A 25,749-nucleotide genomic window follows, 5' to 3' on the forward strand; every position below is an offset into this window, starting at 1 on the left:
TTTTCAGTTATATATCTTCTTTTATATATGTAACATTGCATCATTGTGTTATATTTGCAGTTTACAAATCCTACTCCGTATTTTAAACTATAAAACAGAGCAGAGCTAATGACCCTTTGAACTTTCCTGAAGTAAAACCTTATCCCAAGCTTTTCTCACTGTTTCTTGGCAGTTCAAGTGCTTCAGAAAACAGGACTGTATTTGACCCAAGTTGGGTCACATAGCTCAGAGAAGCTCTTTTGCATAGAAGAAACTGAAGTTTCTTAACTCTTTCTGTACTGGAAAACAATATGGGACTCTTTTTGCTACTAATGTTCTATTTCTTAGCTGTACTACGCATACAATTCATTATCTGATAAGTTTATTTTGCTTCAGATTTGCTTTAAAGCAACAAAGTTTTTCTACGGAAGCAGCTGCAGTGCCAGACTATTCTTTCTTCACTATACATGCCTTCTGGCTGGGCAGAAATATTAGTGAGATAAGTCTTAAAGGGGTTCTTTTCCGAAAAAAGTAGGCAGTTAAAAAATGTGACAGATGACAGGTTTTTGGCCAGTCCATCTTTTTAAGGGGGATTCTCAGGGCTTTCTTTGTTTTCAACAGCATTTCCTGAACAACAGTTTAACTGCCAAAATAGCAAGATACCAGCCGGCCTCCCTAATCACTTGCACACTATTATGTCAGTTAGATTTTGCAACTGTTGTTCAGGAAATGCTGTTGAAAACAAAGAAAGCCCTGAGAATCCCCCTTAAAAAGATGGACTGGCCCAAAACCTGTCATCTGTCACATTTTTTAACTGCCTACTTTTTTCACGAAAGAACTCCTTTAACCACTTTGGCCTCCTGGACGTACTAGCTACGCCCAGGAGGCCATGTGCGCGTCCGCGCGCTCCCGCGGCCAATTGCGCGCGTGCACGCACGCTCCCGGCCGCGGTTCGTTAGCCTGGCAATCAGTGAATCGGGCTATGGTGCCTGATCACTGATTCCTCTCCCCCGCTGAAAAAGCGACAGCTTCTCTCGGAAGCTGCGCTTTTTCTGGCTATAACGTCCCCCATACGTCGCTCTAAGCGTATGTTACGCTTAGAGTGACGTCATGTAAACAAACTCATGGCCGCCATCTTGTGGCCAAAACGTAAAACTACAACTAAAAGTGAATAAAATAAAAATTAACACACATTTACATTACAAAACTATGGCTTACATACCACCCTCCCAAAAATACCCAAATAAAATGTTTGATACAAAAAAAAAACAAACAAAAAAAAAACACTACAGTAAAAAAAAACAACATGTAAATATTTACCTAAGGGTCTAAACTTTTTAAATATCAATGTAAAGATGAAATATTTCTAAAAAAAAATTATTTTAAACTTGTAAATAGTGATGGATGCAAAACGGAAAAAATGCACCTTTATTTCCAAATAAAAAATTGTCGCCATACATTGTGATAGGGACATAATTTTAACAGTGTAATAACTGGGACATATGGTCAAATACAATACATGAGTTTTAATTATGGAGGCATGTATTATTTTAAAACTATAATGGCTGAAAACTGAGAAATAATGAATTTTTTCCATTTTTTTCTTATTCTTCCTGTTAAAATGCATTTACAGTAAAGTGGCTCTTAGCAAAATGTACCCCCCCCCCCCCCCCAAGAAAGCCTAATTGGTGGCGGAAAAAACAAGATATAGATCAGTTCATTGTGATAAGTAGTGATAAAGTTATAGGCTAATGAATGGGAGGTGAAAATTGCTTGGATGCATAAAGTGAAAACGACTGAAGGCTGAAGTGGTTAAAGAGGAACTCCAGTGAACATTTTACTGTTGGCAGGTGATGTAGCTGCTGCATGGCTTTTGGCAGTTGGAAACAGCTGTAAACTGCTATTTCCCACAATGCAACAAGGTTCACAGACAGGAAACTGCCAAAAGTTCGAACTTTTCTTGTGGGAGGGGTTCTTGTGGGAGCGGTTTCACCACAATATCATTCATACAGCGCCCCCTGATGGTCTGTTTGTGAAAAGGAATAGCTTTCTCATGTAAAAGGGAGTATCAGCTACTGATTGGGATAAAGGTAAATTCTTGGTTGGAGTTTCTCTTTAAGCTGTATTCTGTTTGCTGTTTTCCCCTAGAGTTACGCTGGTGCTTGTGCCGTCTAACCATATCTTCCGCCTCCTTTCTTGATTGTTCAGCTACACATGCATTCTGAGATGTTCCTTGCATGCATATTTGTGATCACAAGCTCCAGCTGGCAGTGACACCTTCATTTGTTGTTTGATGCTAAATCAAAAAGATGTTTAATTACTTTGTAAGGATTAATAGTCAGGCCTGCACCACTTGAATAGTTAAGTGTATTCTATATATATTAATATACAGTATTAAGGCTGTTAAGTTAATAAACAGGAAAATATATCCCAAACGTTTTTGACCAGGGACAAATCAAGAGCTCTGGTAAGCCAAACACATATCTTATTGGAGTCCAGTGTTTGTTCATTGGCTGCTGCCCTAAGAGACTGACCATCAGGGCTGGATTTAAGCCAAGGCCAACTAGGCCATGGCCTAGGACACCACAGGAGCGGGTGGGCGGCAGGCTGAACTGGGGCAGCATTTGCAAGCAGGGAGATCGGGAGAGCGCCTGACCGCAGTGGCTGTAGAAGAGCGGAGATGTCAGTGACATTGATGGCTGAAGCGGTGTGGAGGCAAGCTGGCTACCTATACTGAAGGGGGGAAAGGGAGGAAATATGGAAGTCATCTGGCTACCAATGCTGGAGGCGGGGTCATCAGGCTACCTATATTAGAGGGAAGGGGGGAGGGGTCATCCCGCTATCTATACTGAAGGGGGCGGCTGCTGACAGTGGCCTTGGGCAGCAAAGATAACAAATCTCGCCCTGCTGACCTTTGTCTAGCTGTTTAAGATTTCTTTGGTGGAAAATAATTTAATGAGAATCCAAGGTAAGTAGCATATGGAGGCTGCCATTTGTACGTTGTTTTAAAAAATACCAGTTGCCTGGCAGTCTTGCTCTTCTTCTGGCACTTGTAGTGTCTAAATCACAACCCTGAAACAAGCATGTGGCTAATTCAGTCGGACTTGAGTCAGAACACCTGATCTGCGAGCTTGTTCAGGGTCTATGGCTAAAGTATTACAGGAGTGGATCAGCAGAACTGCCAGGCAAATTTGCATTGCTTAAAACTAAATAAATGTCAGCCTCAATATCGCTGTCACATCAAGTTTCCTTTAAAGAGAAACTCCGACCAAGAATTGAACTTTATCCCAATCAGTAGCTGATACCCCCTTTTACATGAGAAATATAAGGCTTTTCACAAACAGACCATCAGGGGGCGCCGTGTGACTGATTTTGTGCTGAAACCCCTCCCACAAGAAGCTCTGAGTACCGCGGTACTTTTGCCAGTTTGTTACAATGTAACAAGGCTCACAGACAGGAATTAGCTGTTTACAGCTGTCTCTAACAGCCAAAACAGCTAGGAGCAGCTACATAACCTGCCCACAGTAACAATGTCACCATGTAATACATGTCAGAATGTAAATCAGGGAGAGAAAAGATTTTACAATGGGCAAACACTGATTAAATCATTTATACATCATTATGGTAAAAAATGAAGCACTTTTTTTACTACATTATTTTCACTGGAGTTCCTCTTTAAAGAGGAACTCCAGTGAAAATAATGTAGTAAAAAAAGTGCTTCATTTTTTACCATAATTATGTATAAATGATTTAGTCAGTGTTTGCTCATTGTAAAATCTTTCCTCTCCCAGATTCACATTCTGACATTTATTACATGGTGACATTGTTACTGTGGGCAGGTTATTTAGCTGTTTCTAGCTGCTCTGTCTGTTACAGACAGCTAATAACAGCTATTTCCTGTCTCTGAACATTGTTACATTGTGGCAGTTTGCCAGCAGTACCGAGGTATTCAGAGCCTCTTGTGGGAGGGGTTTCAGCACAAAATCAGTCACACAGCGCCCCCTGATGGTCTGTTTGTGAAAATCGTTGTCTTTCTCATGTAAAATGGGGTATCAGCTACTGATTGGGAAAAAGTTCAATTCTTGGTTGGAGTTTCTCTTTAAGTGCATTTTTCCAGTTGTATTCAGGGATGTGCAAGATTGGCTGTATATGCTTGATAGCCAATGTAATACCCTCTAGTCAGGGGCATCTCTAGCGATTTTGTCACTCCAGGGGAGAAAACCTGTGGCGCCCCCCTTGTGGTGCCCCCTGATGAAAATAATCATAACACGGCAATGTTTCACCATAGGATAAAAGTAATGCAGCAATCTTTCACCAGAAAGTAATCATAACGCAGCAATGATTGACTTAAAATAATAGTAATGCGGCAATCTTTCACCAGAAAATAACCATAACGCAGCAATGATTCACCATAAAATAAAGCCAGCCTCCGAAAGTCCCTCGCTGACAAGCAGAGCAGGGCTACAAGAAGATGGCACCCGAAGCCCTGTACTGGAGACACAAATAGTCTCTAGTGCAGGGCTTCGGGTGCCATCTTGTCGTAGCCCTGCTCTGCCTCCCGGAAGACTATGCAGGCTGGAGCAGTGAGCTTCGGGCTGAGTGGATGAACTGGTGCGGAGTCTATTAGACGCCGCGGCCAGTTCACTACAGGGGTCCCACAGTCTGGCGGGGGAAGGTGGGCACTTCCCCCCCAGCGGTGGCGCTCCTCCCTCACCCAGCGCTCCACGCCACCATTTGTCCTTGCCTGGTGGCTGGGATGCCTCGGCCTCTAGTTGAAACTACGTTATGCTAAATGGCCTCCTGAACTATGGGCAATAGCCTATTACCTTTTTTCCTGAGTTTTCTCCATGTAGATATTTTCATATCTTATCAATAAAACACTTTTAAAGAGTAACTGTCAGGCTGCAAAAGCTAATTTAAACCTCTATTCTCCTGTGTTAAACAGTTTAGAAGGATGCCAAAAAGGCAATACTGAAGTTAAAAATCTCTCTTACTTTGATGATTGCTGAACAGAAAGGCTCGTTATTCCCAAGCTCCTAAGGAGGCCGGCAGGACGCATAACAGATACTTCAGAGCATTCTGGGGCTGCTTCTTCTCCCCACTGCACTACCTGGGTCCTCCCCTAAGGCTGCTTTCACAGTGAGAAGTTACAGGCTCATGTTACAGCAGCTTGTAACAGCAGCCTAACTTACAGCACTGTTCCGTTAGAGTATACTGCATGAGTCCACTATTGTTCCTAGCCACATGGCTAATTAATATTCACTGCACAGTAGTGTTGTCCGGATCATCAACCATTAGGATCTTTGATCCTGATCTTTTTTTGTTAGTCGAATCATCAGGAAGCAGGGATAGGGAGGATATTACATCCCAGTTGGCTTCATAGAAGACAGACAAACATGGAACCTGCCATGAGCTGTCAGGAGCATCATTCTCTGCATATACTATATAAAAATTCTGTAAAATCCAAACGTGGACAGTGAAATGCATATGTAATGTAAGTACAGCCAATATTTAGCTACTGATATATGTGTTTTTTTTCTCTGAGACCCTATACCTAACAGCTCCTCTTTAAAGCTTCTACCAAGCAGGAAATTACTGAAAAGAATGAGTTGATTGTTTACCTACTTTTTCGTACTCAATTGTTACGTACTGTAAAGATATTATTTAGGCCCCGTTCACACTGCACGCGTTTCCAGCCGCGTTTTGGAAACGCGTGCAGGTGGCCGACACGCACGACATCAGACATTGCATAGAGTGCAATGTCTGATGTTCACATTGCATGCGTTCGGACCTGTGCGGTCCGGGAACGCATGCTGCACGCATTTTTTGTAAAAACGCGTGGCTGTCCCATTCACTTTTCAGTGATGGGATCAGCCACGCAACGCACACAAACGCGGATGGCGTGCGTTTGTACGCGTTGCGTTCCGCACGCATGGCCATCCGCGTTTGTGATGTGAACGGGGCCTTACTGTAGATAAGATGAAAAACTTTCTCCTAGGAGATAATTTGTCATCTTCTGTTTAAAATAATGTTTCAGCACTAAAAATAATACCAAAAGTAGGTGGAAAAGTACTGTCAAAATTATTCAGTGTGTTTTTTTTGCTTACTGGTAGCTTTAAAGGGATTTTATTTATAAGATGTGAAAATATAACCTCGGAGAAAACGCAGGAGAAAGCATTCATTGTATATGTTACCCCCTTTTAAGCCATTACACAACCTTGGAACTATCTGACTGCACCAATGGTAATTTAAGAAAATCAGTTTAAAGGGGAAGAGATGCTCATGCAATCAGGTATTTTGTGTGGGTTCTTTGCAATTTAATTAAATTGATGGTCTGTTTTCACTCTCACATCAAGTTTCTTTTAAGGATGTATGTGCAGATTGTGTGTTGTATATGTAGATTGTGTGTATGGTATGTATTTGTGTCTATAGTGTGTTTGTGTATACATAGTGTGTGTGTATTATACTGTGTGTGTGTGTGTGTGTATTACACTCTGTGTGTGTGTGTGTATTACACTCTGTGTGTGTGTGTGTGTGTGTGTGTGTGTGTATTATACTGTGTGTGTGTGTGTGTGTGTGTGTGTGTGTGTGTGTGTGTGTGTGTGTGTGTGTGTGTGTGTGTGTGTTATAGTGTGTGTGTGTGTTATAGTGTGTGTGTGTATTATACTGTGTGTGTGTGTGTGTATTACACTGTGTGTGTGTGTGTGTGTGTGTGTGTGTGTGTGTGTGTGTGTGTGTGTGTGTGTGTGTGTGTGTGTGTGTGTGTGTGTGTGTATTATACTGTGTGTGTGTGTGTGTGTGTGTGTATTACACTGTGTGTGTGTGTGTGTGTGTGTGTGTGTGTGTGTGTGTGTGTGTGTGTGTGTGTGTGTGTGTGTGTATTACACTGTGTGTGTGTGTGTGTGTGTGTATGTGTGTGTGTGTGTGTGTGTGTGTGTGTATTACACTCTGTGTGTGTTTTCTAGTTCTGTGCATATATGTGCTCCTCTTTGCTCTCCCGTTAGATAGAGGGACAGCTGTGTCTTGTTGGTATATACAGCTCCAGTTGCAGGGAAGCTGAGGATGATTACATTGAAGACATATTAGGTCAGATGTCAGAGTGCTGATGGCTTATATGCGAGTGGGAGCTGAATTGTTGTTATGAGAACACTGTGCGGGATCTGTCAAGGAGCTCTGTAATGGGCTGTAATCAGCAGCATTTCTCCAGGTCTGCCGGTGTTGGGTGAACGGTGTCAGCGCAGAATGCCTGTGCTTGTCATTGTCCATACTGGATGCAGCACATTAAACTGCATTGCTAGTGGCTTATATAAGTGATTGTGTCTTGCAATAACTGAATGTGCTTCAATGTTATGTGGGGAATTTGTTCTGAATTCCTGATGCTAGAGCTGAACACTACCAAGATCTTTGTTTAAAGAGACACTGAAGTGAAAAAAATGATGATCTAATGATTTGTATGTGTAGTACAGCTAAGAAATAAAACATTAGGAGCAGAGACATAAGTCTAATATTGTTTCCAGAACAGGAAGAGTTAAGAAACTCCAGTTGTTGCAAAAAAGCGATTGAGCTCCACCACTTTCAAAGTCACAGAGAGCTCTGTCTTCTGAAGCTTATTATCTCAAGTGTCTGTAAATATATTTTCTTTTTCTCTGCAGAGAATGGTTCAAAAGTTCATTGGCCGGCTCTGTAAAATCATTTAGTGCTCAAATTCACTAGAGTGATTTTTTGAGCGTTTAGGGAGCGATTCAAACCGCTAGTACTTTCCCTAAATGCTCAGCTAATGTTAATGGATGGGCCAAATTCCACTGGAGTGATTGCAAATCGCAAAACGCAGGACATGCAGCATTTTTTGCATTTAGCGTTCTGCAATGTAAAGTATATAAATGCTGGCATAATTGCTCGACAAAACCTCCACAGAGCGATTTTGCTAGCATTTTGAAATGACTGCACACTGTAAAAAAATTAAAATTAATTGAAAGGACCAATCAGAGTTAAAAACACTAATCACAATCGCTCGCAAAACGCTTACACTTTTTAAAATCGCTACCCAAATCGGCAGAAAACGCTCATGAAATTGCTTACAAAATGCTCATACAAAATGCTAGCGATTAGCGATAGCGATTTGTAGTGGGTTCCAGGCCTCAGAATTCTGAGTATTGTGTAAATTGCAAATATTAGAGAATGATGCAATGTTATAAAAAAAACTATATAACTGAAAATAAATATATGAGAATATTTTCTTTGCTACTAATGTTCTAGTAATTATTTGTACTACGCAACCAATTCATTATATCATAATTTTTTTTTTCGCTTCAGTGTCTCTTTTTTTTGGTGTGATTTAGAGTGTGTTTTATGCTGTAAGAAACATCCTAACAAGTGTTGGTGCTTTTGCTCCCTTATATGTTCTGTTTATATGTTCACCCTGTGTCTGTGTGGGTTTCCTCCGGGCACTTCAGTTTCCTGCCACATTCTAAAAACATACAGATAAGCTAATTAGCTTCCCTATAAAAATTGGCCCTAGACCACATGTGTCGAACTCCAGGGCTGGAGGGCCAGATCCATGCCAGTGTTTAGGATGGACTGAGAAAGAGAAGCATGTGTTCTACCTGATGGACCACGCCTTTCCTGTTTCAGACCCATCAATTCATTTGAGCTGGATCAAAAATGTGTGAGGATCTCGGCCCTCGTAGGACCGGTTTGACATCCCTGGTCTAGACTGACACTACACAATAAATTGCAAACCCCCTCTGAGGGACACAATACACTATACAAATCGGCAAAACAAAACCTGTCCATTATCCATGCATACCATCTCATACATTGAAGCATACAGTCAATCAAAAGTATGCTTCACTGTTAACACGTGCCTTTTGAGGTAACTCACTGCATGGCGTGTGTCATGATATGCCGTTATACTGCAGTGCACCTATTTCACAGTGAACGTTGCATAGATGTTGTAGCAGCCATGTTACAAAGCAGCCATTATGCCTCAATGTACTGCTGTGATTGTAGCCTAAAGCAGAGAGGGTACCTATCCTGAGGAGACATCTTCTAAATATTTAGTATTTATATAGCACCAACGTCTTCCCCTGCTCTGTACAGAGCATAAAGTTATGTCACTAAATGTCCTCAGAGTGGGCTCACAATCTTATCCCTACCATAGTCATATGTCCATCTTAGTCTAGGACCAATTTAGAGGGGTACCAATGAATTTTGCGGTAAGTTTTAGGGGTGTATGAGGAAACTGGAGTGCCCAGAGGAAACCCACGTAGGCATGGGGAGAACATAAAAACGCTGGGATTTGAACCAGGGACCCAGCACAGCCAGGCAAGAATACTATTGACTACGCCACATTTTTAAAATGTTGTATATTTGTAATAACAACACGGGGGCAACACGGTGGTGTAGTGGTTAGCGTTCTCACTTTATATAAAGATGTACAGAGACGCCAAAAGGATACAAATATGCTAAAAAGTTTAAAATATTCAGGTGGCAGCGGTGGACCAGCCACACCAAAACAGACACGATGCTGTCGCTTGAGGTTGAGATAATTTATTCACATACTCCTAGATAAAACTGCGACGCGTTTCACGGGCACAATCCCACTTCATCAGGCAATGAACAACCGGAGTATCACACAGCTATAGGTCCAATAACAGCCTGGCACCTCTGTAGCGCTCTCACTTTGTATGTTCTCTTCGTGTCTGCTTGGATTTCCTCCAGGCACTCCAGTTACCTCCCACATCCCAAAAACATACAGATAAGTCAATTGGCCCTAGGTTATGGTACATGCACTACACGACACATACAAAGACATATGACTATGGTAGGGATTAGATTGTGAGCCCCTCTGAAGGACAGTGACAAGACAATATATACTCTGTACAGCGCTGCGTAATATGTCCGCGCTATATAAATACTTAAATAAAATAAATAAATAACATTTTCCAAAATCCATATCACACGGTATTGCAAGCATTGCCTACTGGAGCGAAATGGCACGAAGCCATTTACAATTAACTTACATTCTTCATTTGGACTCCATAGATGCATCGTTAACAGTTTCCAAACACTCTAATAATTGCCCCAATAAATTTAAACAAATTTCCCGTTCCTGTTTGACAGTCGAAATTGGGTAGAGAGCTAATCACGGGCAATTAGCTGGGAGAGATTAACTACTCAAGCCGCATTACACATGTAAACAGCCTGGCAACACGCTACAGAGAAATGATGTTTTGTACTTTATTTTTCTGGTGAGGCTGGAACGAGCACAATGGCTAGCCCTGTCTCTGAAATTACAGATGAGCATTAGCCAAGGAGACAGATCCCGGACATGTATTAAATGCACTGGCCGGTTCCTTTGTTGATTGGTTTTATGGTGATAAGACAGTGCGGAGATTATCTCCCAATTGAATGATGTCTCTTGGCATTCCCGCTGCATTTGGCCAGTGTAGCAGACAGTCATTACCCTCATCTGTAATCATGTGTATTCAAATTGCGTAGATGTCATCCTTGAATCCCAGTAGTGGTTTTATTAGGCTGAGCTGTTTCTATTCTTGCAGCATTTTTCAGGCTTGCTGTTTGTTCTTGATATTACGTTTACAACTAGATTTAATACGCTTGCAGTACCACGAATTTGAAGGGAAATGATAGATTGGGATAATATTATTTGTGTACAAAAGAGGAGGGGGTGTTAAAGTGGACCTGAGAGATTAGGGAGGCTGCCGTTACGGACGTGACATTTGTTTACAGCAAAGTTAGCGATGGTAGTTTTTATAACCGCCCAGAATAAGTCAATTTTTTAAGTGTACCCAAGACGGTATATAAAAAATATGATATACTTACCTAAGAATAGGGGATCCTGTGGATCTTGCAGATGTTTCTCATGTTCTCCTGGCCCCCATCGTTGGGGCAAACGCCTCCCTGGAGCATATCAGATGAAAGGTTGTTGGATATGTTCGCGTGGCTGTGCTCCCCGAACCCAGGAAGCTGTTAAAGTTTGCCCTGCTCTGCTCTTTATGCACGAGCCCAGCTGTACTGCCTCCGTGCCTGCACATACAAGCTGCTTCGGTCTAGTGCACTGGCACAGCCGTACTTGCCTAAGCGCAGTATGGCTCTCCTGCATGAACAGGAGCGTTGGCATAAACATCAAAGGGTTCTGGGCAGTAGTCTGTAGGAGAATGTGCAAAGCCTCTTGAGAATCCAGAAGCTTCCCTCTTCTGTTGGTATCTTTTTCTTCTTTCTATTTTATGCCGCTTTGGGTTCTCTTTAACCTCCTTAGCAGTATGATTTCTTCCAGATATTACTTTCTAAAAGTGGTACAATGTTTCCTCTGGAAAGAAATGCTAAGTATAGGCCAGAGAGACATGTGCTGTGATTTCCCCCAAAAGGCAGTGCCGGTACATTATGGTGTCTCACCAGCAGAACATTTGCAGGCTGCGGTTTGCTATTTAAAGAGACACTGAAGCGGAAAAAAAATGATGATATTATGATTTGTATGTGTAGCACAGCTAAGAAATAAAACATTAAGATCAGATACATCAGTGTAATTGTTTCCAGTACAGGAAGAGTTGAGAAACTCCAGTTGTTATCTCTATGCAAACAAGCCATTAAGCTCTCCGACTAAGTTAGTCGCGGAGAGGGCTGTTATTTGACTTTTATTATCTCAACTGTTCCTGGACTATTTACTTTTCCTCTCCTAGAGGAGAGGTCATTACTTCACAGACTGCTCTGAAAGACTCATTTTGAATGCTGAGTGTTGTGTAATCTGCACATATTATAGAATGATGCAATGTTAGAAAAAACACTATATACCAGAAAATAAAAGTATGAGAATATTTTCTTAGCTGCTAATCTTCTAGTAATTATTCATAGTACACAACCAATTCACTATATCATATATTTTTTTTCCGCTTCAGTGTCTCTTTAACTTTTTCTATACTTTACAGTATTCAGCTGACTCCTGACCTGGCAAGTATGGAGGATACCACTAACTGTTCAGGCAAATAGCAGGCAGATATATGAAGGCAGGGTCAGACTAGCCGAGGTCAAGGGCAGGCAGCATTCAATTGTAGGTCAAGACAAGCCAATGTCAGGACAGCCAGAGTTCAGACATGTTAGAGATTATGACCAGTGGTTGGGGTAGGCAGACAATTAGCAAAATCAAGTGCAAGTTGGGTCATAACAGAAGGTCAGATACGTACCAGAGGGCACGTGGGAACAGGGTCAGAATGAGAATCAGGAATAGCAGGTAAACCGGTCAGGTATATTGGAAGCAAGAGTTCAAGGCAGAGCCTTTCTTAACCATTTCTGAACCATGTCAATTGAAATCTACATCCTGTTTGTGGCCGTTTATTTCTGACAGGACGTAGTTTTCAACACCCCTGCCACACGTTCCCGCTGCTTCCGCCGATCTCGCTGCTCTGCACTCACCCTGCCGTTTCTAATGACAGCAGAGCTCTGTGAGCAGGTCAGAAGCCGATTTCACTGGTTTCTTACCCCGTCATCACTGTGAGCCGATGTTATTGGCTCAAATTGCTCACAGGGTCAGGAGCCAATTAAATCGGCTTCTGACCTGCTCACAGAGCTCTGCTTTCATAGAGACAGCAGAGAGGGTGGGCTGAGGCGATGGGTGAGCGCTGGTAGCGGCAATTTTGTGCAGCGTTTGTCGGCGAGCCCCGGTTTATGGTACCTGCGGTCTTTGTTCCTTAAGGGGCCAGAGACCACTGATACTGAAGAGGTGAAGTGGGATTTTGCTGACCAGGAAATGTTTATATAGGTTCAGAGTCTCTCAGATGCGTAGCAGGTGTAGGAACTCACTAAAACTAATGAGGCCAATTTAGAGACAACAAGCCCAGAAATTATACTGAAATAATACAGAAATAATCCTGTTGGGAAGTATCAGGTGTTTTAACCGAGCCAGTGACTCATCAGCAGTGCCTGCTCAGGTAGATACAGAGTCCCAGGGCCAAATCCAGGGAGCATCATAACACTAGCACAGGTGTAAGTTTCATGAGTGACTGGAAGAGGATATAACACTTAACAGTAATTTTCATTTATAAATGTGTATTTTCCTTATGTGTAATTTGCAGTGAATGATAATGCAAATGTCTGTTTAGTTCTTAAAGAGGAACTCCAGTGAAGATAATGAAAAAAATAGTGCTTCATTTTTACAATAATTATATATAAATGATTTAGTCAGTGTTTGTCCATTGTAAAATCTTTCCTCTCCCTGATTTACATTCAGACATTTATCACATGGTGACATTTTTACTGCTGGCAGGTGATGTCACTGGAAGGAGATGCTGCTTGATTTTTTGGCAGTTGTAAACAGCTGTTATTTCCCACAATGCAACAAGGCTCCCACAGTGTGATGCCAGGACCTCAGAGCTTTGAGGCGCTGACATCATTTGTGGGAGGGGTTTAACCACAAAATCAGCCATACAGAGCCCCCTGATGATCTGTTTGAGAAAAGGAAAAGATTTCTCATGGGAATGGGGATATCAGCTTCTGATTGGGATGAAGTTCAATTCTTGGTTACAGTTTCTCTTTAAAGGATACTAGAGCCAAACACATATGAGAAACAGGCATTCATGGTGAGCCTTCATGATGCCGTCCCCCCCGTCCCCCCGCCCCCCCGTTCTTCTTTCTGCCCCTCCACTGCTTCCAAAATGCCCTCCGGCACCTTCTTCCAGGTCGCCAGAGTCAGGCATCAATGCGCCTGCGCTGGCCCGCTGCACACGGCCAGGAGCACTCTGCGCATGTACATGACGTTACCCGTTTGAAACAGAGCAGAGCTGATGGCCCTTTGGACTTTCCTGCAGTAAAACCTTATCTCAAGCAGTCTCTCACTGTTTCTTGGCTGTAAAGTTTACCAGAGCTGTGAAATAAAGAAGATTTGATACTCACCCGCGGCTTCCTCCAGCAGCATAAGCTCGTCTCAGTCCCTCGTCGTCCTCCTGTGGTCGGCCATTCAGCTGTGATCAGCCCCGGTAACTGTCTCAGCCCCATCAGTCGTGGCCTTCTGCGCATGCGGGTGAATATCAAATCTTTATTTCACAGCTCTGGTTTCCTTTAAGCTATTTAGAATTCTGGACTGAGTTTAACCAAGTTGGGTTGAAGAGCTCAGAGAAGCTCTTTTGCATAGATTACAACTGAAGTGTGGTAAGTCTTTCTGTACATGAGACTTTCTTGTTTGCTACCAATGTTCTATTTCTTAGCTGTACTACACATACAATTCATACAATTCATTACCGCATAAATACATTTTTCCTTCAGATTTCCCTTAAAGGGAACCAGAGACGAAGCACCCTTGTGTATTTTACCATATATATCAGTAAAAACATTAGAGAAAACACCTACCATGCTCTCTGTTTATCCTCACTGCTAAAAGTGTCTGTTATCAGCTGTGATAAGAATCCCAGACTGAGCATTCAGTCTGGCTTTGCAGGGAATAATTATAGCTGAGTCATTATAGCAGAGCCACAAGGGGGCAGGCTTGGGCTTGAAAAGACACCAGAGAAGACAGACTCAGCTATAATTTTTCCGTAGCAAAGCTAGACTGAGTGCTCAGTCGGGGATTCTTATTAGAGGTGATAGCAGTCAGATTAAACAGAGCACAATGAAACAAAGAGCAGATTAGGTGTTTACTGTCATGTTCCCACTGATTTATAAGGTAAGATACAAGAGGTTGCTTCATCTCTGGTTCTCTTTAAACAAATAAATCAAGACTTTAAACAATCAGTATTGCCTGTGAAACTCACAGCCATGCATAAATCTAAAATAAAAATTGTGTTTTTTTAGGGCTAGTGCATTGAGATAGCTACTAATTTGTAGGCCAGAGTACAGCTGGAGTGAGATCACCCCACCTACTCTCTCTCTCTTAGACCACACCAATCAGTCATGGCATTTAACTACTGTCAAGTGAAGTGTTTAACATTGATTTTCTTGTTACAAGGGCGACTGTCAAGGGGTGGGATATATTGAGCGGCAAGTTCTGGACATAAGGGCTATTTTATTCTGCAAATTGCGTACACAATACGATTTTACAATGTCATTTTGCTGTGATTGCGTTTTGTGATTTTTACTAGAAGCTAGGAATGCAGACCAACTTGTTGCTTGGAGGGAAAACCATGGCAAGTTTGCAAAAGACACTAAAAGGATAGAGATGTCATTTTACTAACAAAGATCAGGATAGTTAGAGCCATGGGCCAGCATGCAATTCCCCTTTTCTACCGAGTTTTCTCCTTGGAGACAATTTTTAATTTTCTCTTTGACTCATCTTTTCCGCATTTTGCAAATGAAAAAGTATCAAAAAGTAGGTGAAAAAAAAGTGCTATCAAAATTATTTGTAGAATTTTCTTGCTTGCTAGTAGTGTAAAGGTGGCCACTAACAGTCCAATTTCCAGCGAAAAATCATTAGAGCGAACAGAAATTCTGATCGGATTGGTTGAAAATAATCTCAGTTGATGGGCACAATTGATTATGAATGATTATGAAAATAGTCCTCCGATTGGATTTTGGTCAAACCAACATTTGGATTTTCTTGATTGGTTGTGATAGATAGGAAGCAAAGATTGGTTCGTTGATGGTGTAGCAAACGATTTTTTTTCCGATCAGATTTTCTGATCGCTCAAACGATCTTTCGCTAGAAATTGGACCATTAGTGGCCACCTTAACCTTCCTGGCGGTAAGCCCGAGCTGAGCTCGGGCTATGCCGCGCAGGAAGATATCTCAGCCCCTGGTGGGGCGATTTGCGCACTTTAAACTGCTGTACGCGCAGCTAGCACTTTGCTAGCCGCGCGTACAGCTCGATCGCCGCCGCTCTTCGGCGATCGCCCGCACGCAGCGGCGCAAGAGGGCCCTCCCGCCAGAGCCCTGCGCTGCCCGGACCAATGAGTTCCGGGCAGCGCTATGGGCTGGATCGGAGGCGTCTGACGTCAAGACGTCGGCTGACGTCCATGACGTCATTCCGATCGTCGCCATGGCGACAGGAGAAGCCAAACAGGGGAGCGCGTTATATACGCGTTTCCCTGTTTGCTTTTGATGCCGATCGCACTAGAGGGACACATGCGCCCTCTAGTGGTGTTTCATGTAGCTACCACTCTGGTAGCTTTACATGAAACAAAAATTTTTTTTTTTAAAAAAAGGATTTTTGCCTAAGTGGCAAAAAAAATTAACCACCAGCAGGGTTAAAAGACATTTTATTGACAAGTTATGAAAATATCACCTAGGAGAAAACTCAGGAGAAAAAGTAAATTGCATATGGGCCCATCTTCCCAGTAGTAACATATGGCTGTGAAAGTTGTACTATAAATACGGTCATATATAGATAAATGTATGCTTTTGATTTGTGGGTGTGGAGAAAGCTACCTACAATGAGAGTGGATGGAGGTGAGCCCACTGAAGCGATTGTGATTTGGCCAAATGGCAACTGCCGTGCCAGTATTATTTTGCTAGCAATGTTAAGTATAGGATTGCCACAAAATTGCTTTTTCAGTCGTTAGACATAGAGAATTCAAAGTGATTTTGTAGGTCTTGCACCACCCATAAACCACCAGGTTACCCAAAATCCCTTGCAGAACTTATAGAAGTTGAAAACTTAAATAGCTAATAGTTAGGCCCGGAACACACTGGCACTAAAAAAAACTATGGATCCGTTAACATCGTCCTGTTTGAACGGATCCATTCTGCACAATCCACTAGATGGACCGCAAGTTTGGATCTGCAGTAATTTTTATACGGATTAACAGATGCTTCACATTGACCGCGGGCTACCGGCACAGAGCGTTCCACGGATCTGTTTTCCTTCTGTGCCCTAATTGCTGATTTCACCGCTTTTACAGTCGCTAGACCTAAAATAAAATCGCTACAAAAAATGTCAGGAATTGCTGCTGAAATAACTTTACAAAACGCTAGCGAAAATGCTGAGCAATTGTGATTGTCAATTTGTAGCGGGTCCCAGGCCTTATGCTGGGAACGGAAAGACGATCGAATGGTGATCGGACCTGTCGGAAATTATCTAACTAACCATCTAATCAGCTCAGAATCGAGCCGTGTATTCCCAGCATTACACTTTGAACAGGGCCAAATTTGATGGTGAGGTATTAGTATGCATTGGTTAGCATCTACCAAACCTAGTATAAGGAAACACAACAAATGAACGGGCATCAGGGTTATGGACTTCCAAGGCTTGCTAATGCCGGTGAGGAGTGAAACCTATCTGATCCAGTCCCATAAAATAGCTGCTCAAGCACAAATTACTAAAAAGAAAGAAAGAAAGTTCATTTTGGTAAAAATTACACCAAAATGAGTGTTATTATGAAAACAAGTGGAACATTTTTTTTTTCAAAAAGGGCTTGTACGTTTTTGAGAAAATCAATTTTAAAAATGCATGCAAGGAAACATTGTTTTAAACTTAGAAAAATGACAGTTTAAAAAACAATTCTTTCCTTACGGTTCCTGATTATGGTTACAAACAAAATGAATTACGATTTTTCCAGAAATTTTGCATTACGATTTTGAACCATAATCGCGAATTACATTGCAGAATTACGATTACGCAAAATTTGTGCTCATCACTGCTTAAGATAAGGCAATGTTTGGCGAATGCCACATCAAGATACATACCTTTTGTATGAAACCCATGGTGAGCTAAACGATCACTTTGGTCAGTGTGTTTCCTATCCCCGATCCTTCTCCCTTGGCACCCAGAAACTTACTCCAAGTGGTGCATATCGATTTCTGAACTGCACAGACACAAGCTTTAAACGTGGACAAGCGCTGAATTTCATTGTGCAGCAGAGGCTTGTAACTGTGCCTGCGCAGTTCTGAATCATGTGCCGCTATTAGGGGAAACTTCTTTGCAAAATATTTGACTGAAAGATCCAGGACACTCACCAAATGGTAAGCTAGGCCTGCATGATTTTCATTCATGTTTTCAAACATGTAGTAAAAAGTGGACTGACCTTCAACTAGTCCATCTTCTTATGGGTATTTTAAAACTGAAAAATTTCCAAATCTTTTCCTTGATGTTTCTGTAACTACTGTGATGAAACTTGTACTCTGTTCATTAATGAATAGATTAAAGGATAGGTAAAGTATAATGAAAAATTAAAAGGTAAGTCATACCTCCTGAAATGCTGTTTAATTTGGGAGGTGACAACCTTTAAATATATTCCCAGTAGTTTTGATCAGCCAGTTAGCAAAGAAATTCTATACCAAGAATTATGGAAAATACTTTTAGCATCTTGTGAAAACAAATATAGTAATAACAGAGTTGGGAATTTAGCTTTGCAACATTGAATACTATGCTGTTACTCAAATTACTATCACTATCGCAGAAAAAAAAATGTAAAAAAACCATATGAAACGTAAAGTTCTCCCAGAGTAAAATGCAATCTACTTTTGCTTTTTCCAATGTTGCTGTCACTTACAGCAAGTACTAAAAAGTGGTCAGATCTGAAAGATTTTGGACTAGTCCATCTTCTTATGGGGGCTGTTAGTATTTCCTTTATTCTTTGCATAAGCACTCCCTGGAAAGGATCAATACAAAGATGTCAGCCAGTCAGCCATCTTCCCTGCTGTAATGCAAACTGTTTTGGCAGTAAGACTGACAACTGCAGTTCAGTAAGTTGTTTTTTTGTTTTGTTTTTTTTTGTAAATAAAAAAAAACCCTGAGCATCCCCTATGAAGAGATGGTAGAGTCCAAAACCAGACAGATCTGTAAGATTTTCACTACCTATTGTAAGTCACAGCAACATTGGGAAAAAGTATTATGTATTATATTTTACTCCGGGATAAATGTACATTTATATTGTATCTATCTTTTAAACTTTACACATTTTTGCGATAGTTGTCCTTTAAGTAAGGAAGCTCCATGCAGCAAGGGTCAGTATAGCTAATTTAAGAGAGTTCACTGGAAATAAATAATAAATATTTTTGGTTACAGATTGGTTACTGGAATGATATGGACAAGCTGGTTTTACTTCAGCATGAACCTTCTTTAAAAAATGACTCTTCGGCCATTGAAAACCGGACAGTTATTGTTACGACAATTTTGGTAAGTCTTTTTTAATGTACATAAACTTGAATGTGTTCCTCCTGCTTTCATATATTTAAAGTTTAATTAGTGTTGATTTATTTTGACCACAATGCTTATACAGGAAACAGATAGAGGCACTCTACTTTCAAAAGTAATATTTAATTATTTATTGGTGGATCACTGTTTCCTAATCTCCTGGAGTTGCCAGTGGCAAGACAATATGTGTCCTTGGCAGCTGCTTTTTACAGATCCTTAAAACCTTTCTCTTGGTGCTGGTCTTCCCATTTATTTGTATATTCAAACTTATAAAGGATGAATTGAGAGAGCATGTCCTTTCATGGAGAAATGTCACAAGTAGAGAATCTGTGCAAAAGGATGCTATCGTGCGATGCAACTTTCCCACATTTACAAAATGTTAGTTTTGCGTGAGGTTGGTCAAATCTATTCTAGCCCTTAAGATTTCTTTTTAAAAAGTCTTTAATAATGAAGTTATATTGTAGGATCACATGGCAAAAATCCTACTTAGAACAACACCGGTTATATCCTAAAAAATGCTTCTAAATTGAAGCACTCATAAAGCAACATAAAAGTATCCAAGTGGTCTTCACACTTAAATAGAAAGAAGTGTTTTTTTTATTTTCTCAAACACCAGATGTCCATTCGGTCACCAATTACCATCTTTGGGACATGACAGGACCCCTTTGTCGAGGCAATAACAGAATAAACCATTTACCATTGTGTTTATGCCTTGACAAAGAAGACCTTCTGTTGCCCCGAAACGTTCATTGGTGATTAAATGGACATTTGGTGTTTGGGACAATTAAAAAAAAGCCTGTTTTTGCCTAAGTGTGTGGACCTTTTGAATACTTTCTGATTACTCCTTGGGTCCAGCACCTTGTTCTTGTACTTGGTGTGCAACCTCACCACTGCATTTTGGACTGATGTGGTAACATCATCACATTATGCTCAGTTCCACCTGCATACATGGGAAGTCGAAGACTGGATCAGAAACATTTAAGAGTCATGCACAAAACAGCAATCTGTAATCTTAAATAATCACTTCTGATGAGCAATTTTAGTACCTACATCCGGTTTTTCAACACCAGTGTGATCAAGGGGGAATGTTTGTTTGTCTTACAATTCATATTATATGTGCATTGCAATGGCAAAACAACATTTTTTGAGTAGAATTTAGCTTTAACATATACTTTTAAAATATTACTGAGCAAAATTGTAGAACTATTAAGATTTTTGCCTTAGTATCTGGGACAAACACTAGCTACTTTATGAGGAATATTAAAGTATGGGAATATACTGTAGTACAAACGTTTTGCTTAAATGTTATTGTTATTATTAAAGTGTTAAGTCATAGTAATATTATATATTACGTTTCTTTTCAGTTAATTATATTTTATATAACATGCGGTAAAAGCAATGGTTAGGTCACATTGTACAACATGTTACAGTGTTACAATTGTTTACATTTAACAACATTTTGGTGAATAAAAAGGGGGAAAAAAAACTGACTTGAAACAGATTTGAAATGCATTCATCTTGAGATTGTTTTTTTACGTGCTGTGTATAAATTACTAGTAGTTTAGCTGGTGACATTTGATACATTTTTATTTTTTTTTTTACTTTTTTAGGTTTTTTTTGTGCGTTCGGTTTAAATAATCACTCACAAAATATCAGTTATACGCTACTCTTGCTGTCAGAATATTCATTTCTCAATGTTAGCACCACGATGAGTTCCCATTACCCAAGCAATGATTTATACCTATATGTCACACTGAAATCATTTTAATAGGTGCGTTTGAAATTTTAACAGTGCATTTTCCTGTCCATTCACAACTCTGAGAAGCCTAGACAGCTTCATTTTTTTTTGTTACTGAACATTACAACATAAATCACCTTTCTTTATTGCGCAGTAATATCAAGCGTATTTGTCAGCTTCAAAAGTCAGGCATGCCCTTTAAATCTGTTGTCAGCACAGGCGAATCTAGGGTGACCTTTATTTGTCTGGACTTTCCACAACATTTCTCTGCACTTTTCACCTGTTTTGTTTCACTTGACATAAAAGGAAAGAAAAAAATCTAAAATGGGAATAATGTGTTTAATGCATCTGCTGATTTATTTGTTGTTGTTGTTGTACTTGTTGAACACTTCTAGAATGAATGGATTTTTTAAAAAAATATTTCAAAAATGTTTCTGTTATGGGATCATTGTACACAGTTTCGTGTAAAGGCTGCCAGACTGCATGATGTTACACATTCTGTGAGCTATTTGTACATTGTCATTTTTTTTCCTAAAAGATTCAGTAATGGGAAATTATACTTCAGTTCAGTCCTCCTCTTTTCAGCCTCTAATGAAGAATCCTATATTAAGAAATTGATCAAGAAAGAACATTTTCAAGACCCAGCGACCTTTCCTTGCTATGGCTCAAGTAAAATTCAACAATGTAGTCAAAATAGTAAAATCTTATATATTTTTATTTTAATCTGCAATGTGGAGTAATATCCTTATGGCTTGATAACACTCATCACACTACTGAAACATTGCCTGGAGATATATTTAAACACTGTAGTATTAATGCTACAATCCTTCCCCTAAGGAGTACCAAAGCCAAAGCTCAGGTACAAAATGAGAAACTTAAAGTGAGGGAAGCCTCAGAATCCTATTGAGGCTTCCCTCCCTGCTCTGATATCCCCCGTCGCTGAGCTCAGACCCCCAGAAGATTAGCGACAAGGCATTGTCGCTAATCATATTGGGGCAATGCAGCTCTTCTTCCTCCAGCGTGGCTGACCCAGCCAATAGCTGACCTAGCCCACCCCTGCTCGCGCAGGCGCAGTAAGCCAGAGACGTGGGCTCTGTGCTACTGCTCATGTGCGGGCGGGCTCGTGCAGCTTGTGCGTGGCCACGCTTCAGAAGGAAGAGTTGCGCAGCCCCAATGTGGAGGGGAGCCGTGCTCAACAATGGGGGGCTTCAAAACAGTGAGGAAAGCCTCAACGGAATCTTAAGGCTTCCCTTTGTTAGGTATGGCTCTGATTTGTATCCCGAGCTTTGGCTCGGGATCACTTTAAGATATTCATTAAAAAAAATTGTTACATAGCTAAAGGATTTATTCTAAACACCATTACATTATATTTATTAAAAAGAAAACTTTTTCAAGCGTGGATGGTTAATTTAAATAAAAAGTATACAACTTTTGATTTAAAAATATTCAGCATTTTCTGCAATTTTATTCTGTTGGAAAATAATCAAACCAAATGTACTATCATTTTACATAGTTACAAAGCCTTCATAATAGTATATTATGTACATTTTATATAAAAAACCAGGCTCACAAAATAAATAGTTAGAAAACATCTACAACAATAGTAACAGCATTTAATTCTTAACACATTTAATTAGTTACATGCTGTAGTGTGACTTCAGTTTTTCATTTTGTATATGATGCCATTTTACTATATATTGCTTGCAATTGTAGCTTTGCAGTTCAGATTTTTACACAAATAATGTTGATGATAGCATGTTATATTTGGAGGTCCTCAGCGAAACTGAATTTTGCACTCTTAAAAAAAGTAATATTTTTAGCTTTGCGCATTTGTTGTGCCTGTTCTACCTGGCACTACTCTGAGGATTTATATAGATTAAAAAAAAAAATATGGAGCAAACGTAGGTAGATAATATTGCTCACATTAATTCATTGTCAATTTTCATTAAGTATTTTTAATTTTAGCTTTTCTTAACCTTTATCTTTTTATATGAATTGCCTCGTGTGAAAAATGTGATCATTAATCAGCATGAATAAAAAATATCCTAAACATTTGAGAAAGAAAACCCTTTTATACGTTTTTATTGCTTTTTTATGTACCCCAAAACAAAGTTTTAAGATGTATTTCTTAAAGGTATTCCGAGGTGAAGAAAGTGTATACAGCTTTCCTTACCTGGGGCTTCCTCCACCCCGTAGAATACTGTGTGTTGCTCACCGCAGTTCGCTATGCACTAGGGTCCCGCTGTCAGCCCTGTAGTGGATCGTCGACCCACCCTGCACATGAATGCATCTCTCAAAATCACGCTCTTGCTGCTGAGAGCTTTCTACGCATGCGTCAAATGCTTCCGGCAGCGGTAGTGTGGATGCGAGAGGTGCAGCGGGTTGGCAATTGACAACGGGGCTGACAGTGAGACCTTGGAGCACAGTGGAACTGCAGCGAAGAAAACAAAGATTTCTAGGGACTGGAAGAAGCCCTAGGTAAGTAAAGCTGTATACACTTTCTTCACCTCGAAATTCCTTTAGGCTGGTTTCACACCAGGATGTTGCGTTTTAGGGGACGTTATGGTCGCATAACGTGCCCCTAACACAACGCCTGGTGCTCCCTGCTTTGGACGTCAGAGTGAGCCGCGTTGTGCAGCTCACTCTGGCGTCCGTGATGCCGTGATGCGCACTCTTGGACGCATGCGGCATCACGTGGTCCCGCCGGCCAATCACCGCACAGAGCCGCCGTTCCAAGAAGTAAACACTGCACGTCACTGAGTGCAGTGAATATTAATTAGCCATGTGCCTGGCCGCTCTTCGCTCCTCCCCAATGTTACTGAGCATGTGCAAGCAGTCTAACGCGGCTCTGCCGCTTACAAAGTACTGCATGCAGTACGTTGACTTATGGCGCAGCGTTACTGTGTAATGCAACGTGGGCACTGTGAACAGCCCATTGATTTTTCATTGCTGTGCGGTGGACTGCGTTACAGGCTGCACTAACGTGCGCCTGTAACGTCCTACTGTGAAACCAGCCTTAAAGAGACTCCGTAACAAAAATTGCATCCTGTTTTTTATCATCCTAAAAGTTCCAAAAACTATTCTAATGTGTTCTGGCTTACTGCAGCACGTTCTACTATCACCATCTCTGTAATAAATCAACTTATCTCTCTCTTGTCAGACTTGTCAGCCTGTGTCTGGAAGGCTGCCAAGTTCTTCAGTGTTGTGGTTCTGTGATGCATCTCCCCCCTCCAGGCCACTCTCTGCACACTGCCTGTGTATTATTTAGATTAGGGCAGCTTCTCTCTTCTCTCTTATCTTTTACAAGCTGGATAAATCCTCCTCTGAGCTGGCTGGGCTTTCACATACTGAGGAATTACATATGGGCAGAGCTGTCTGCACTCTGCAGTAAGAAACAGCCTGACACTTCAGTGGAAGATAGCTGCAGGGGGAAAGAAACACACAAATGATCTCTTGAGATTCAAAAGGAAGGGTGTATACAGCCTGCTTGTGTATGAATGTATTTTCTATGTGTGGACATACTGTACATCAACCTACTTCCTGTTTTGGTGGCCATTTTGTTTGTTTATAAACAAACTTTTTAAAACTGTTTTTAACCACTTTTAATGCGGCGAGGAGTGGCGAAATTGTGACAGAGGGTAATAGGAGATGTCCCCTAACGCACTGGTATGTTTACTTTTGTGCGATTTTAACAATACAGATTCTCTTTAAGCTAAAACCATCATACAAGTTTTTTTCCCCACCCCTCTCTCTTAGTTCCTTAACTATTACCACGTAGGGCTCGCACTCCCAGAATTCCTCCCTCCCCCCATTTACTCACCACATCCCCTTAAGGATTCAATATTGTGAGGTTGTCAAGGTTTTGTCAGCTTCTGCAGGCTGTCTACCGTGTCACCACAGCAATCTGATCTCCCACAGTTCTCTGAATGGAGGACATGGCTTACATGCCAATCACCCCCTCCTTTCATCACACAATGGTATGATTTTTAAACCACTTACCTGGCCCTCTTTTTCTTACAAGCTGTGGGAGGCATGGCTACTGGGAGAGCAACATGGCAGAGCCTCTGGGCACTGTGAGTTATGGGAGGAGGCACTCTTGACCTCCCTTCCAATTTTATCTGTGAGGAAAAAAAGATAAGGCAGCATTTGGAGAATGTGAGCCCAGCACTAGAGCGAGGAAAAGACATGCCGTCTGCCTAAAGGATGAGGTCAAGTGACCCCCTAAAGTTGAGGACCCCATAGGTAGGTATGGAGGGTTTTTTTGTGAAGTGTGAGGAATGTCTATAGATTTAGTAAAGGGAGAGTAGTTATAAAAAAATTGTTACTTAAATTTTTATTGCTATGTGTACTACTGCAAGAAGAGCTTTGGGGTAATTTAGCACATCATTTAAAATTGATGGATTTCTTTTTCTCTGCCCTTTTTGTCCAATTGTTGGCTTCACTAATACAGTGGGTCACTACTGACAATGACGAACCATGTAACTTGGCACTCCATCACTCTTGATCATTAAAATATGGCCCTATATAAGAATAGCATTTGGTATTTACTATATTTCTATTGCATTTTCTACCAAACTGGGATCTAACTAGAGAGTACATATGAATCGGCTGCCGAGCGATTTGGGCGCAGAGTAACACTGGTAAATGGCTTACCCTGCTCTTGCACAACTTCCGGCTGCGTTAATTACTATTCCCCCTCCAGGCCACCATGGATAGTGGGGGTAAGGTGTAATTTGGCTTTCAGATATTGCTGGCAGCCATATTACAGTGTTTTTATAGTAATTTGGGCTCAGTCTTCTGACGGCATCCAAATCATTCAATGAGCACTGCTATTGCTATTATTCCTATTACGGCCTATGGTGGCGCCGGCTGAGCCCAAATCTCCTGCGCGGTTTTTACTGCACTCGCTAACTAGATAGAGCTAAAAAAGCAAAGGATAACTTTACATGTGCTGCTG

The 25,749-nt window shown here is 41.0% G+C and overlaps 1 protein-coding gene across 7 annotated transcripts in view; it reads left to right on the forward strand.

Annotated features, from left to right (window-relative positions):
- GRIA4 (glutamate ionotropic receptor AMPA type subunit 4) overlaps positions 1-25,749 on the forward strand; it is a 516,232-nt gene that overhangs the window by 385,772 nt on the left and 104,711 nt on the right. For 6 of the 7 annotated variants that reach the window (XM_068266875.1, XM_068266874.1, XM_068266873.1 and 3 more), the window contains exon 9: positions 18,926-19,036. In XM_068266875.1, coding sequence (XP_068122976.1) covers positions 18,926-19,036 — 111 coding nt within the window. Of the gene's footprint in view, positions 1-18,925; positions 19,037-21,377; positions 22,190-25,749 lie in introns of those variants that run through there. The other variant, XM_068266878.1, reaches the window with a different exon arrangement.

Source organism: Hyperolius riggenbachi, chromosome 2 (genome assembly GCF_040937935.1).
Source record: "Hyperolius riggenbachi isolate aHypRig1 chromosome 2, aHypRig1.pri, whole genome shotgun sequence".
Classification (NCBI taxonomy): Eukaryota; Metazoa; Chordata; class Amphibia; order Anura; family Hyperoliidae; genus Hyperolius; species Hyperolius riggenbachi.